This window comes from Chinchilla lanigera, unplaced genomic scaffold, assembly GCF_000276665.1.
Source record: "Chinchilla lanigera isolate Chin_1 unplaced genomic scaffold, ChiLan1.0 scaffold00028, whole genome shotgun sequence".
Taxonomy (NCBI): Eukaryota; Metazoa; Chordata; class Mammalia; order Rodentia; family Chinchillidae; genus Chinchilla; species Chinchilla lanigera.
The window spans coordinates 15,862,899-15,877,715 of record NW_004955429.1 but is presented as its reverse complement, the minus strand read 5'-3'; the positions used below and the strand labels follow the sequence as shown (position 1 = coordinate 15,877,715).

At 52.3% G+C, this 14,817-nt stretch overlaps 1 protein-coding gene across 3 annotated transcripts in view; it reads right to left on the bottom strand.

Annotated features, from left to right (window-relative positions):
* Mgll (monoglyceride lipase) overlaps nucleotides 1-14,817 on the bottom strand; it is a 200,616-nt gene that overhangs the window by 83,059 nt on the left and 102,740 nt on the right. For 2 of the 3 annotated variants that reach the window (XM_005387048.1, XM_005387050.1), the window contains exon 4: nucleotides 13,531-13,675. In XM_005387048.1, coding sequence (XP_005387105.1) covers nucleotides 13,531-13,675 — 145 coding nt within the window. Of the gene's footprint in view, nucleotides 1-13,530; nucleotides 13,676-14,143 lie in introns of all 3 variants that reach the window. The other variant, XM_005387049.2, reaches the window with a different exon arrangement.

Genomic DNA, 14,817 nt, shown 5'->3' with positions numbered 1-14,817 from the left:
TTCCAGTACCTTAAAATGCATTTTAAAAGAGAATTTTATGAAATGAATCTCTGGTTGGTTGAGTCTGTAAATGATGAGAAGAGAGAAGGGAGGTCTCTCGTGCCTCCAAAGACACAGTAATTAACACATTCACAGGGGCAGCAGCTTGACACTCCCTTTCAGTATGGTTGCTGCGCCCACTCTGGTTTAATCATTCCATGAAAACTGGGCTTTTCCTCCTGCTCCAGAGTCTACTCTCCTTATCTAAGAAACAGCCTCAACCTCTAACATGACCATAACCGCCAAAGAGACCACGTCCAGATGCATGATGATTCTCTCTGCTGTGACAGAAGATACTGCCCACATTTAGGGCTCATGAGACCTTGAGGCTCAGATTCCAGAGGTGACACCACATGACCTTGACCTGGTTTCCCTCTCAACACCTCTTCTTTCAGCTTTCTTGAGGCAGTCTGCATGCTCCACCAGGCTTCCCCTCAGGATCCCAAGGTCACCGCCCAAAGTTCACACCTGTAGAGTCTCCATGATATGAGACAGAGGGAAGGGTCCTGAGGAAACTACCACCCCGGCCAGCTCAGGCCCCATCTCCCACTGCTCCCCAACATCTTCAGTGCCTTTTCTTAGGGGATGACACGAGCTCAGTATGCCTGTCTTCCTACCCACACATGCTCCTACATGTCTGCCCTGGCCCTCTGAGACCAAACCCTCATCCCAAATCTCCCGAACTGCCTCCTCCATTTTTTGGACACCTCTGGATAGAAGAATCACAATGCAAATGGTGGCTGAGATGCACAGATACTGATTTGTCTCACATTAGCCCAAGTCTGCTTTGCAGGCAGATCCAAGGTGGGCCCGGCAGTCCCATCGGGACCCTAGCCTTTTCTCTCCACTCTGCAAGGCATGTTCTACAGCTGTGAGCATCTGACCCCACCCACTCCAAGCCAGGAAGTGAGAAGAATGGGGAGGACAGAGAGAGAGAGAGATCTCCTCATCTTGCTCGTTTTTCTTTTTCTGAGAGAGAGTTTTGCTATGTAGCCCAGGCTGGCCTCGAACTCACAGCCATCCTCCTGCCTCTGCCTCCAAAATACTGGCATTACAGGTGTGTGCTACCACCCCAGGCTTCACTGTCTTGTCTCTTCCCATGGAGCCAGAACCCTCCACACAGGTCTCCTATGTCCCACTGTCCATCACTGGGTCTCACCAGCCCTAGCTGAAGGTGCCACTGGGCAGGGAACAGTCACCTCTGATTCTGACCACTCCCTGATGACAAAAATTAACAAGTAAAAAAAAAAAGCAGGACGGCCAAAGAAAAGGAGATACTGGGCCGGCACAGGGTGCTCCCTCTGGAGTGACATTTTATTTCTGGTGTGCTGACATCTTGTGTCTGCTGCGGCCCTTGGGTCAGCTGGGCTTGCTGGGACAGGATGGCCTTGGATGCAAGACATCACAGCAAAGGATGGATACACAGTCGCTGCACATAGGCTGGGGCTGCCACCATGAACCCACAGAGAAGCACAGCGCAAGAAGGCTGGATCTGCATACAAGTCCAGAATCTCAGCCACATGGTAGCCCTAGGAGATTATTCAAATGTTCTGGGCTGTCCCAGTGGCCTTATGGGAGGAAAAGTTTATACCGGCTCATGGCTTCAGAGGTTGCAGGCCGTGGTTACTTGGCCCCGTCACTCTGAGCTGGTGGCAGCTCAGAACATCATGGTGGGGCTTGTAGTGGAGTAAAACTGCCCACCTCCTGGCGACCAGGAAGTGAAGAAGCAGGAAAGGGCTGATCCCAATATCCCCTTCAAGGCCACACCCCCCAATGATCTAATTTCCTTTTACTAGGCCCACCCCCCTTAAAGGTGCCACCACCTCCTAACTGCCACAGATCAGGTCCAAGCTTTTATCACATGGGCTTTTGGGAGCCATTTCCATACTGTAACACTTTGTGAACTTCTGTGCTTTAAAGCTTTCAGCAAATACATGTTTTGTTGTTGTTGTTGAAGCTCTCTTGCCTCTGGTACTGTGTTACAGTGGCACTAACTGACTATATACCAAGCCATTTCAAGTCAGGCTCCCAAGCCAGCCGTTCCAAACTCATCTGGATGCCCTTGAGACTCCAGTTTTCCATATCCCTTGTCATTTTCAGAGAAGAGGTTATTCCCCCTGCCTCCGTGTACAAAGTGGCTCCCTCCTGCCTAGATGGCGCCTTCCCACCCTCCACACTCGGTTTATGGCTGCCTAACCCTCCCCTCACCAACCCCCCCCGACCCCAGCACAGGAGTTGCAGTGCTCACAGGCAAACTCCCACCGCGCCTGGCACAGCCTCCCTGACAAATGTGCAGAGGCATCTTCCAAGGCAGCCACTGAGCTGCTTCATTTCCGTCTCTGAACTGTAACAAACTTGATGCAGACGGGCTCAGAACAAGCTTGGGCGCAAGAGAGGTGCAGACTCCTACGGGCCCGAGAGCCCAGCTGTGTGGACCCTCCACCGGAGCTCAACTGCTACCTGTCAAACTGCCGCCCCAACTCAGGAAAAGGAAATGGACTCCACCTCCACATTCTGGTGTCCATGCTGACTGCAGGCTAAAAACAAAACACCTGCTGTCCTGCTGCGCCCACGCGCAGATGCGTTTCCACCTGCTGAGCTCTGTACTCAGATTAAGTTGGTTAAAGCTCAGCCACCTCCTCTCAAGTACCGCAGGGAATGTTCTTACCTGGGTGTTGCTAACTCTGGATTCAGGCGCTCTGTCGCCTGCACAGAGGTGGCCTGGGAAACCATAGCAGTGGGCACTGTGGGACTCATCCTATCCCGGTCCTCCTATTCCATATAGAGAGTGAGTAAATCATACATGCAACAAACGTCTTTTGGTCTCTTATTTTGTACTAGGTATGAAATTCTGCAAGAGGCAAACCCTGGAGAAGATGGGATCAAACTAAATATGAATGTCGGAGAAGCTCACAGGTTATCCTGCCAGCCGGAGATGCAATGTCTGGGGACTCACCAGAAGGTCACAGAAATGACATCCTATCTAAAGTCTCTCAGGAAAAGATGCAGTAGTAAAACTGAACCATGATCCCAACTTTTAGTACAAAGATTTTGCTCTACGTGTTAGATTTTTTTTCTTTTTTTGAGACAGGGTCTTGCTACCCAGTTCAGGCTGGCCTTGAGCTCACTTTGTAGCCCAGGCTGGTCTCAAACTCACAACGATCCTCCTGCCTCAGCCTCCTGAGTACTGGGATTACAGGCATGCACCACCACGCCCAGCAACATGTTAGATTTTTTAAATAGCCATGAAATGTTCCCTCCTCTGGCCTTACTCCTTGGGCTTACCTTGGCCTTTGCATACCACCTCCGGGCTGGCCTCCTGGCCCTCTGACCCAGGTGAACTTGAAACTGCATACTTGGAAGGCACTTGCACACTGGTGTTCACTCTCAACTTGCCCTTTGCTCTTGGGTCTGAAGTGTCCCTGGAGGGGGAAAGGCTTGGTCTCCAGCCTGTGGTGGAAACTTTAGGAGGCAGGGTCTCACGGGAAGGAAGTGAGGTCACGGTGGGGGGGGGAGCAAGGCCTTCAAGGGAATACTGGGACCTTCCTCTTTCCTCTCTTTGCTTCCAGCTGCCTTAAGGTGCAGAGGCATCCTGTGCCTGGAGCTCTGGCCATGGTACAGTATGGTTGCTTGGTATACTGAACAACCACGGACTGGAATCACCGGAGGCTAAGAAGGTGGAGGGGAGGGACAGACTGTGGACAACAGGTATCAAAGCACAGGTAGGAGAAAAAAGTTCCACTGTTCTACAGCTTAATGGGGTGACTACAGCTCACAAACATTTATTACATATTTTATAAAGAACTATGAGAGGAGTTTGAAGATTCCCAACACAAAGAAATGATCCATTTAAGGAGACAGAAGTGTTACTCCTCCTGGTTTGATCATTACATGCTGTATACATGCATCAAATTATCGTACTCTACTCCATAAGCACGTACAATTGTTGTGTGTCTACTCAAAATAGATAGGTGTGGCAGTACACATGTGTAATCCCAGTACTCAACAGGCTGAGGCAGGAGGATCTCAAGTTTCGGGCCAGCCTAGGCTACACAGGAAGTTCCACCAACCTGGATTAGTAAGACCCTGTTTCAAAATTAATTAGTTAATTAATTTAATTTAGTTAAAAAGTTACCACACAAAAAATGTACCACAGTCTACTGTCACTGATGTCCCACTGAAGAGCAAAGTGTCTAATTACTCTATGTGCTATTTTAAAAGGAGTTTCACCACCGAGACTTCCTCCTGGCTTTTGTGTGCACAGCAAAACAAAACAAAACAAAAAAACCCTGTGCCTCCTAAAGGTTATTATGGAGTTTGAAATCTCCCTGAAACGAAGCTTAGTTTTAACTATTAGGACAAAACTCCATGTGACCTGAAATCTGGAAGAAACGTGGGCCCTGGCGGAATTTGCTGTCACCCGGGATTTGGGTGACTAATGTCACCACCGGGCAGAGGGAAGTAGCAGACAATGGTGGGCCACACACAAGCCCACCAGCTGGCCGTGGAGATGGCCAAAGAGGCCCCTTCACTGCATTGACCATGTGCCCAGTGCGCACCAGTGCTCCCGTGGAACCCGCAAAATCATTCTGTGCACGAGGTGCCAGGATTCTTCATTTTAAAGAAGAGAAAGTGGAAGCACAGGCTGGCCAAGAAACTTCCCCATGACCCCACACCTCGCCAGTGGTGACCGGGGTTCTTCTTGGGGGACCCAGCTCTGGCTGCCCCAGTTCCTCTCTGCTCGTGATTGGCTTTTTGGTCAACACTGCAGTTTCTCGGTTCCCTCCACCTTTCTTCCCATTCTCGTCCCTCCTTTCCTGCTCCGTCCTTGGGGCTCCTTACCCCTGCTCAGACTGCCCTTTCTCTAGAGGCCTCCTGGGCCCCCCTTCCTCACGCAAGCTGCTCCTCCTCCCACACTCCCCGGCCCCATGTCTCTTCTCAAGCCTCCCTGCATCTACTGCCCAGCCCCTGTGGGCACCACCAAGGTGTCTGCACACTTCCTCCCTCGCACCGGAAACAGCCAGCCCCGTGGAGACACGTGCAAGTGGATTCGCAGGGAGAGAGGGAGCAGGGGACTTCCGACCTCCGCCAGCCCTGCTGCACACCCAGCATGGGCTGCGATCCCTCCTGGGAAGGGTAAACTCCGAGTTCAGCTGATAAGGGCAGATGGGAGCAGCTCCTGAGAAACAGGATGGAGGAGAAATGTGACCCGGACAACCAACATGCACCCCCAAGCCTCGGTCCTTCCATCTGGACAACGAAAGCTGGTCCAGAGCCTGGAGCTCACGGCCTCCTCCTTGTTGAATCTGGGTCCATCCTCCTTCCCAGGAAAGTGCGCAAACTCCCATACCCACCCTGGCAAAAGGGCCGCAGACCTGCGCCCCGAATACTGCCCTGTGCCTTCCGGACACCCCCAAGGTCAGGGCAAGTCTACCAACCGCAGAGACACCCTTCAGCCCAGTGTTTTTCCTACTCCTCTCTCCTTCCTCCCTGCTTCCTTTGTCCTCCTCCCTCGCCCCCGCATCTCTCCCTTCGTGTTTATTGCATTAGCCCACGTTTGTGGTACATAATGATCACACTCCTCGTGGGGAGCTGGTACAGGCACGTAACGCATCTTCCTTCTTTTTATGTTCCCTTTTCCTCCCTTCTCTCCATCTCTGGGTCCTCTTTCTATTTGCAAAAGATCTCCCTCCCTGTTTCCTGTTATCTATTCTCTGTCTTGATCTTTATTTATACTTTGTGTTTTTTATATTAGAGAAACCATGTAATATTTAAGCTTGAGTGTCTGATTTAGTTCACTTAACATTATGGTCTCAAGGGGCATTCATTTCCCTACAGATGACTCAAGTTTATCCTTCTTTATGGCAGAGTAGTACTCCATTGTGTGTAAATATACCACATTTTCTTTATCCATTCATCTGCTGATGGACATACGGGTCACTTCCAAGATTTAGCTATTGTGAGTTGCTGTGCTATAAATGTGGGTGTGCATGGATCACTGTGATATGATGTCTTTAACACTTTCGGGAAGATATCTACAGAGGGAATGGATGGGTCAGATGGAATGTCTAGTTTTAGCTTTCTGAGGACTCTCCACACTGACTTCCGTTGTGGTTGTACCAGTGTACCCTCCCTTCTGACCTCTCCTTCCTTCCTGTCTCCCTTGCTCTGTTCCTCCCTCCTTACTTCCTCCCTTCTTCTTGCTGTCTCTTTCCTTCCTGCCTCCCTCTATCCTTCCTTTCATTCATCCATCCTTCCCCTCCCTTTCTGAATGTCCATGGAGTTGTGCCCCTGACAAACATGGAGCATGGACCTCTTGGCAAAGATGAGGTGTGGTTTTTCATCACAGGACACGAGACAGTTCCCTATCCAGGTGCCCAGAACAGGTGCCCGAGAACAGGGTGGCCCATCAGGGGACAGCTGTGGGTGAGAGCTCAGAGCAGCTGCATACAGAGCGAGCCCTGCTGCACACAGCCTTGCACATAGCCCCCGACACACAGAGAACAGTATCACACAGTTCTCCTCCGTGCCCACCACGGCATCCCCACCCCCACCCCTAGGGACAAGGCCGTGTGGAATGCAAAGAGCCTCCCACCAACAAGAACCTTGGATGACCCTCAAATACAGGACAAGGGTCATCTTGTGATCTCAGCTATCACATTTGAACCACTAACGCCCGTTCCCCTGTGTATACAATGACCAACAGTTTGGTTTGCATTCACGGGCAAAGTGCATCTGGGATGAAGACCTAACCCTAAGAGGTGCTGATAAACAAATCGGGGTGGACAACGGGTGCTATTCAGAAGCGGCTGATTTTGCTATTTTGCTTCTTACCCTCTGCTGCAGAACAAAGCCAGATTTGTATCTGCAGAACATTCTTATAGCAAGTGGAAGAAATTATCCCTTAACGAAGCTGTTGGAAAAACCAACTGCAAGAATAGCAGCCGGCCTTCCCTCTTGCCATCAAAAGATCTTTGCTATTCAAAGAGTCTTAAAAAAAAAAAAAAAAAAAACAGAAGAGATGCCCTATTTAAAAATAAGATAGTTTGCTGTACAGTCGCAGAGGCGAAAGCACCAGCAGGAGAAATAACAGCTTCACAGGAGAGAAAGAAACTTTTGGAGATGCTTAAAATAGACAAGAGGATAGAGGTGCTACTAAGAGGTGGGAATCCGATTTAAATAATGTCGCTGCCGGAACAGGCATAGTAGGGTCCATTTTCTCCACATTAAGGAGGAATTCTGTGAAACCACAGATTCGACTCAAAGATGCTTAATTTCTGATGCTTCGTGGGGGGAGTGGAAATCATGAGTGCTTTCTTATCTTCAGAGGAGTGCTTTGCGATTAATATTAATTCTATTTTCCTGGTGGCGTCTAAAGTGACCTTCAGTTTGCTGGGCATACCGGGCTGCGGCAGTCCGAGCTCCCTGTCCCCATCTGTCCTAACGGCTCATTCCAGAGCTGCGCCAACGGCTGTCCCGTAGAGTTTGCGGCTCCCCATGTTCTCACTGCAGCAGAGCCACCCGGCACCTCCTGGCAGGGAACAAGTTCCCCGTGCCCATGGATGGCACCAGCTCCTTCCTTCCCTGTCGCTCAGCGAGACACCTGGGAGTCACCGTTCTTCCTTCCTCCCTCGCCCACAGTAACTGGGCTGCCACCCACGTGCTGCTACACGGGAGCTCCTTCTGTCCCCTTCACGACACCGGTGCGGACAGCGTCTTTGTACTATGTAGGAGTGAGGGGGCAGGGTGAGCCAGGTGGAGGTGCTGAAAGGCAGCCTCGCTCAGGCAGAGAGAGGAGACCAAGGGGAGCCGGCCCTGCCTGCTTGCTCGGCCGGGAGCCCGGGGCTGGCCCCAGTGGATGTAGCCAGGGCAGCGCTGAGGACACCAGGCTGTCTGAGTACCGGTGCCGAGTTGGGAAGGGCTGCATGGGAGGATGGAAATACCTGTTTCTCTTTCTTCTACACTAGAGGGGAAGTAGGATACAAAAAACCAAATATAAGTAGAAGGGAGGCAAGGGAATTATGTTTTAAACTGTAATTCTGAGATAACTGCAGCTTCAAGATATAATCAAAGTTATTCAAGATCGCAGTCTTTTTCATCCCTGGGCCCCCTTTGCTCCAGGCTCCTCACTCTCAGATTCCTAAGAGTCTTAAAGATAAACTAAGTCCATGATGTCAGCCAGTGTTTCTTCTAATCCTATAAACTCGTAAATTCCTAAGGCTTCCTTTCCCAAAGAAACAGTAACTGGATGAACAGGTTGGGTACCACAGCTCTACACTGCAGAGGCAGGCAAATGGCTTGCAGTTTGACTGGGTTGAGAGGGCCAGGCTTTGCTTTAGCTCACTCATGAGCACTCCTGATTCCACCTAATGAATCTGCCTCTGCCTTTCCTGAAATTTCTCTCCGGGGTGAGTCAAGAACCGAGTGGAGCAAGGCAAGGTCCTCTTTAGGGCGACCTCCTTGGACCCCATCCAGAGACAAAGCCAGGGCCTGCAGAAGGTTCCCTGAACACTTAACAGACCCCAAAGCGGGGAGGGAGACAGGCACCAAATACCAGCCAGGCTTGCAACCCAGGGGAGGGCGGGAGCCAGGCTTATCTTGGAGAAGGAAATTCCCAGAAGGCAGAGAGGAGGAGTCGCAGCCAGTCAGATAGAGAGAGCGCCTCATCTCCTGAGTCTGGATCCAGATGGCCGGGTGGGGCCTTTATCTTCTGGAGCCACCGTGCCACACCCAGGAGGCTGGCAGCTGACTCCGGAGGACATTTTGAGAGTAGCAGGAAGGGAGGATGTTTTGTGCCACTCAAAGCTATTCCAGCTTCCTGTGAAAGGTTTCTTCTCCAGGTAATTTGCACAGGTGGGAGGAGGGGCCCCAGGGCGGCCCTGCTCAGCATTCCAGGTGGCACGGAGGCCCTCAGAGCAAGTGATCCATGTGGCTCAGGGAAGGGCAGGGCTCAGACCAGGTCCCTCTGGTGGAGTCCTCTCCGGGAAACAGGGAGCGGCTGGCAGGAAATTCCTGAGAACCACTGGGCTGCACCAAGCCCAGTGCAGCTCAGCCAGGGGAGCTGGGAGGCTGGCAAGGAGGAAGTCACGGGAAGGCCGCGCCCTGGGGGTCACGGAGGAGGAAACCACATTGCCGAAGCCTGGGAGACTGAGAAAAGCAAGGCAAGGCCAGCGGGCCTGAGAAGGGACTTCTGCTGCGGGGGAATATGGAACAAAACGCAAAGGACTCGTCTCCCCCGGGTGTGCTTCAGGACAGCCCACGTCTGGGGGAACCCACACACTCCCAGGTGGCCCCTTCCTTCACCACCATGGTCCCCACCCGGCACAGGAGGAAGGAAAGCCTGGCTGTGCTTCAGAGGAGAAGGCCACCCAGACCCCAGGCGCACTGAGCCGCAGGAAAGGCGATCGGTAGAGATGAAGCCAGAGCGGACAACGGCCTCAGGCCATCCCTGAGCACACCTCCATCACCGCAGGCCTGTCCAGCTCAGCTCAGGAGCATGAACTGACACCCTGGCTCTCAGCTCTAGCCTGCAGGGGTCAAAGCTTTCCTGGTCAGAGGGAATCAAACGAAGGCTTTTTGATGGTCTACACAAATCAGTGTTGTTTCCATTACATCACTACCCAACATTGTGCTCTAACCATTTATCCAGTGGCCCGAAGCACCTTCACTGCTCTGGGTACAGCTAAAGAGTCTTCAGCGGTGAAGTCATCATCCTTTCTAGGGACTAAGGGCCACTTGTTGGTGGAATAAAAAGGTACTAAATATTATTCCCAGCTCTAAAGCCCACACTGCGGGGTGTAGTGGTGCATGCCTGTAACCTTAGCATTGTGGAGGCTGAGGCAGGAGGTCACAAGTTTGAGGCCAGCCTGGCTACATAGTGAGCTCAAGTCCAGCCTGAGTCACACAGCAAGACCCTTTCTCAACAAACAAACAAACAAACCTGCATTCATGGCTCTGCCAGTCATCAATGGGGAATTTTTTTTTTTTTTTTTACCTAAGAATTAGTATTTTAAGATTCCAGTGTACTGAAGCTGATGAGGTAGCTGGTCACTCAGGACATAATGAGATTTCTCTCCCAGAATGGACACCTCTCTTTAATCTCCAGTCCGCTTCTACTGTATGATGAGTAAATACTGAAGGAGGATTATCCTGTTTATTTTTACTCTAGGAAGTGATCTGTTCCCTAACCCCAAATGTAAAGACTAATCAAGAAAACACTACCTGTAGGTCAGAATCTGTCATGCTCAGTAGAGTGTTAAAAAGAACGCCTGGCTCTGAGTCAAAAGAATTGAGAACATATCCAGGCAGTAGCACCTGGGTCATCTGAGGGTGAGATGCTTTGTAACTTTGGTCCTCATTTTCCTCCCAGCACTCTGGGAGGCTGGAGCAGGAGGATCTCAAGTCTGAGCTCAACCTGGGCAACTTAGTGACTAAGCAAGACCCTGTCTCAAAATTAAAAAAAAAAAAAAAAAAGAAAAGGACTATGGATGAGCTTAGTGCACAGGCCCTGGTTTCAATCCCTAGCACACGCACGCACGCACTCGAGCAGGTGCACACACACAATACTGAGGTTCTTGGAGATAGATGTGAACATTAAATAAGATCATGCAGGTACAGGGTCTAGTCCAACCCCAGGACCTACCTGGCACTCAATTAAAATGAGTTATACCGTAAGTAACATAACATTCACTGCTGCTGCAAACACTCCTAGAGGAGCGGGAATTTGCCTTGACACTGCCAAACGGAGGGATGAACGGAGACCCAGGCCTGCTCCGTTAGAAGCAGCATTGTGATGGCCGTACAAATGTAATGACCGGTGTAAGAGACGCCTTCTTCTTCCTCAGTGTCCAGCCCAAGGAGTCTGAAATCAGGAAAGCCACAGCTTGTGTCCAGAGAGCAGGTTCGGCCAGTTTGCCAGCTTGCAGCTGCCACCTGGAATTCACAAGCTGTTGCTAGAGGCACCTGCAGAGCTGGTCTTGGAGCCCACGTCCCACAGCAGGAGCCCACGTCCCACAGCAGGAGCCCACGTCCCACAGCAGGAGCCCATGTCCCACAGCAGGAGCCCATGTCCTCCCAGCACTCTGGAGGCCCCAGGGAATAGCTTTTTGCCTGGAAAACCAACCCAAACCATGCTAACAAAGGGAGGCTCACGTACACATACACACCCTTCCAGGGAAGACGGCCCACAGGACGCCAGGGGAGTCTGAGGGCCCAAGGGCTCTGTCAGAGACCAGGATGCAGCAGGTGGAGACCAGGAGAGGTGTCCCCCATCAGTATAGCGGGCATAGGGGTGGGTCCATGCAGGTCCCCCCTCTTTGTTTTTCTTCCTTTCTTCGGGACTAGGTGGAGGCAGGACTGCACGAGGGAAAGCTCTGACTACACTAAGGAGGGAGAAGATGTCCAGAGCAAGGCAAAGCTGAGGCCCGATGTGCCCTGATATCCCCTCCCTCCTGCAGAAGCAACCCAGATGATGCCATGCAGGTGATGGGGGTGGGCATCTTCCAGCCCATGTAAGAGGGCTGCTGTCACTCTCTGTCATTAAGATTCGGAGACGCCTCCACACTGGTTGGCACAGTTCTCCGTCCTGGCCCCTCGCTGCTTCCCCACCATGCTGGCTGCCCCAAGCCCTGCTTCAGGACCCCAGATCCTCCCAAGATCCAGTACCACTGGATGACACCTGTCACCACAGGGGACTTCTGGGACCCTGTTCTGGTCCACTGGTCAGGTTAGCTGTGAAATGCTTTCAAAGATCACCCCTGACAGAGGGAGCTTAGTGATCTGCGAGTCTCTAGGGGGTGGAGGCAGGACAGGTAGACGGTGGCCATGGGACCTTTGCTCACCTCTAGTCCTCTTCCAGAAAATGGGGATGACATCACTCAGAGTGTCAACTGAGTCACAAATGCTGGTGGATCTGTTGCTCTCTCAGCGCTTGTGCCCTTAACCTTTTTGTTTTTCCTTAACTTTTTCCAGACCCACCTTTCTTCCAAATCCTACAGCCCTGCAGCCTCCCCGCCTTCCCTTCTTATTGCCCTCGGGATCTGCCATAAGGCGGGTGTGGCTTCCAGGACACAGCTCAGCTGCAACTCTCTGCCCTGTGTTTTTGCTCCTCCAAGCAGAGCAAAAGCACTGGGCAGGGAGAGCAGCCTGCTGGGCAAGGCGGGGGCAGGGGTGCCAGCCTTTTCCAGTCCAGGGAGGGCAGCCAACTGGGCCAGGCGCACCACTCCCGGCCGCCCTCTTTCTTTTATTGACTGCAAACTAGGACACCCTTGCCATTCAACCAATAAAGCCCCCGAAGCTTGGGGCTGCACACTGAACACTGTGACTTTCAATTCCTTGTTCCCTTTCTGTGTATTAACCAAGTAACTTACCATACGATAATCTGGTAAGAATCAAACCAGGGCGCCCAATACTATGGCCAGTAAAGTCAGAGTGAAAATACAACATTAACAGCATCATATGACCACTGCACCTGCCCTCCTCTCTCCCTCTAACACACACACACACACACACACACACACACACACACACAGAGGCACAAGTCCTAACCTGGGAGGAGTTCTAATCAGCCCACTGCCCGCTCTGGGTAGACACTAGAAAGAAAGCAATAGAGCAAGTTGGTGCAGCTGCTCTGGAGCTATGGTGTTGAGGCAGGGTTTGTGCATTTTTGACGTGCAGTTGCCCGAATTACACCCTGTGTCTTCTTGCTGAAGACACAGGAGAAATGTACAGTTGTAGTAGGTTACCTGGACACAGAGGGGAACATAATCCACATCATCCCCCCCAGGAGACAATAGGTCTACGGAACAGGTGCACTGCCCTGGAACAGGGGCAGGAAACCTTTGCCTGTCACCAGGCCAACTGGTCACTACAAACAGTCTTGCCCAGAATAACACAAACAAGCAGGGTTTTCCTGCTCCCCCCATGAAAAGCGGAGCAGCAGGAGACCAGCTGTCTGGCTATGTGCAGTCCCCACGCCAGCTTCCCACAGCAAGACGAATCCCTGAGGGGAGGCAGCGGGAACAAGAGGGCGCGCACAGACCCCTGTCCCACCGTGACACCTGATACTACCTTCTGAGGCTCAGAATTAAGCAGGAATAGAGAGCAAAGGCCAAAAGAGCTACAGATCTGGACACATGCAGGTCTCTGTATCATTTTGTTTTTCTTAAGCATTTAGGGCTTTTCCTTACTTGCTGGGTTTGATTTGAAATGAATGCCTGTACAGCAGGAAATCAACTCCCGTGCAAAAGCCAAAGTCATGTGGAATTTTTGAAAACTGCCATACGGTACCATCCGATGTCTCAGTTGTCATCATGAAAAAAGAGCTCTTGCTTCTTAATTTTTCAGAAAATGGTAAAGTGCAAAGCGCAGCTTCATTAATACTGCAGTGGTCAGGGTTGACACCACACAGGAAGTGGGTCACTGAGAGGGTGGCTGTGCAGGCCGCAGGAGCAGGGGCCACCACGGCGCGGCCCACCGCTGGAGAGCACTTACTTGGGAGTCCCGCTGGGCTTCCAGTACCGGCAGTAGAGGCACTGCCCGTCCACGTTGACCAGGTGAGGGAAGTCTGGCTCTGGATTGTTCTGCCGGGTCCGCTTTGGAGAACCCTCCTCAGGCATCCTGGAAGGGTCTTCAAGTCCTGGCAAGAAAGGCAAACACATCCCAAAGTCAGAAACTCTAAGAGATAGAGGAGAGCCTTGTGCAGAGTCAGGAACATTTTTTTTTTTTTTAAAGCTGGTTTTTTTTAAAAACCTCTATTTGAAAGATTTTTTTAAAATTACATACATTTCTTGCAAACCTCCCCAAGACTGAAAATCCCACTTGTTCTTAAGAAAATGCTCACTTTATTTTTTAAGTGCCTCATTACAGCTTTTTTCCCCCCTTCCCATCTGTGTTTATTTTAAATCATTTCAGGAAACTTCATCTTAAAGACTATTTTAGCTGTAATCAAGCGGAAATTATAGTCAGCTCAGTGGGTACAAAGACCCAGCTGCAAGAAGCCCCATGTCCCCAGACCTCCGAGGAATCGTCTCGGGGGGCACAATGACGAGGTGGATGAGGCTCGGGTTAATTCTCCTCTCTGAAATCCCAAAGATGCACCACAAACCTGCTTCCATTACGTCCTGGCTTTTGCATTCCACAACCGCCAAGCCTCGAGGATCACAGCCAGGCAAATAAGGGCTGCTTCCTCATCGCGGCGGTCACAGCGGCTCCCGCGCCCTGCGCCCCGCCCGGTGCTTGGCGCCCCAGATCCTGGCTTTGGGGCTCGGGTAGATGCCGCGCTCACAGACAGCCCCGCGGACTCCCCTCCCTGCCCGGGCGGACACCGGGCGCCGACTCCCCGCCACTAGTTCCTGTCATCACTTTCCCCAAACAAATCGCCGGGGAGCCAGGAGGCGGGGCGCGGGCGGGCACCCACGGCCGGGAAGCCGGGTCGGGCTCCGCGCACCCCGGGGCGCCTCGCGGTGCGAGCGCGGGTCCCCCAGGCCGTGTCCCCGTGGGGCTCGGGACAAACTTTGCGGCTCGCGCGCCTCCGACTGCACAGGGCACAGGGCCCGCTGCTGTCCTCGGAACGCCAGGGGAATGGGGACTTCGCCGCCCGGGGTCGGCGCACCCGGGTGGGGAACACGGAGTTGGCGGGGACAAGTTGGCCAAGGCTGGCGCGAGGGAGCCGCAGGGGGCGCTCACACACACGCGCACCCCGACACTCGCGCATGCACACGCACGCGGGGGGCGCGGAGCCCACGCCGAGCGCGCCGGGGACCCCGGATGCTGCCCCCA